At 33.3% G+C, this 1,334-nt stretch overlaps 1 protein-coding gene across 1 annotated transcript in view; it reads left to right on the top strand.

Moving 5' to 3' along the window:
- Positions 1-979: 979 nt before the first annotated feature.
- Positions 980-1,334, top strand: part of LOC116349612 — a 7,274-nt gene continuing 6,919 nt past the window's right edge. The window contains exon 1 of the mRNA XM_031781144.1: positions 980-1,314. Within this exon, the coding sequence (XP_031637004.1) occupies positions 980-1,314 (335 nt within the window). The remainder of the gene's footprint in view (positions 1,315-1,334) is intronic.

Genomic DNA, 1,334 nt, shown 5'->3' with positions numbered 1-1,334 from the left:
TGTGCGTTTCATGAGCTAATACATCATATTTCATTTACTCACTCACAGTCACTGCATTCAATTCACATTTTTTATTATTTTTCAACAAATTTTCTATACAATAAAAAATGCTTTAAATCTCACCTATGAATTTGTGTGTTTCTTGTTGTAATAGAAGTTTCCGTCGACTCATGTTGTGCGTTTTATGCACAATGGCTTGAGAAAACCATCACAAGTAGCGCGCACGACAGTCCTTTAGTGCGCAATGCCATTGATTAAAAGTAAAATGAAGTTAGGTGCAATTACTTTAATCTAAAATAATTGAATGACATTCGAAAATGAAAAATAAATTATAATATTCGTTGATATTTGTAAAATATCTTATTTGGATTTTCATATTGTGCAACATTCACATCTCAACACAATCCAATTCAATTCGAACACTGAGCAAATGTTCGCTCTTGAATGTCACAAAACTCATTCGAAATTTGTGACGGCCAACTTCACGCCAATGCTAGCAACACAAAAAAGTGATAACCATTTTGCAACAGAAATATGCTGATTCATTGATTGTGCAAAAATTTACAAGCACATGAAATTTGACTGATGGAAATTCTTTTTATACGTTCAACAAAAATGTAAATGAACTCGTTCAATGTGAACTGTTGTTTGTATGCAATGCAACAATAACAGAACATATTTCCCATAATTTTTCATATTCTCTTTCAGAACTCATAGTATCATTGGAATTACAATAAATTCTGAACGATAACTCAAACCAATACAATCATTTCCCTTTTGTGACATCAATTTAAAGCAATCTTTTCTCAAGAAAAAACAGTGCATACAAAATAGTTACAATTAATAGTGAACTGGAAACAAAGTGATTAACGAACAACACAACTCAGAAACAAACCATATTTTAACAGTGATTTCCGCAGAGTGCCATTTTGAGTGTAATGATAATTGTGTCTAAATTACATAACAAACAAGAAGCAAAATGAAATCTCAGAAACAATCACAAGCTCATAGGACACGTCAATCAAAACAACAAATGAGAAGGCTACGTGAAAAGAAAAAGAATAAAGCTGAAGTAAGAAAAAAACCAGCTATTCCATACAAACAAAGAGAACGAATGCGACAGGCTGAACGGCGTAAAATTGAGCTCATTAAAATTCAGGAAGCTGAAGCAACGAAGGCGTACCGTGATAAACACAAAGAATATCAAGAATGTGAACGCAATCGTCTCGCTAACCTTCGCAAATTGTCTGAATTTCGTGAAAAAGAGGCTTTAACGCAAAAAAAACGTCGCGATGACAGTGAAGAATATCGGAAGTCTGAACGCAATCGTCTCG

This window comes from Contarinia nasturtii, unplaced genomic scaffold (assembly GCF_009176525.2).
Source record: "Contarinia nasturtii isolate CC-2019 unplaced genomic scaffold, AAFC_CNas_1.1 Cnas_scaffold_2951, whole genome shotgun sequence".
NCBI classification, from domain to species: domain Eukaryota; kingdom Metazoa; phylum Arthropoda; class Insecta; order Diptera; family Cecidomyiidae; genus Contarinia; species Contarinia nasturtii.
Note: the sequence above shows the minus strand (reverse complement) of the source record. Positions and strands in the feature narration are given on the sequence as shown.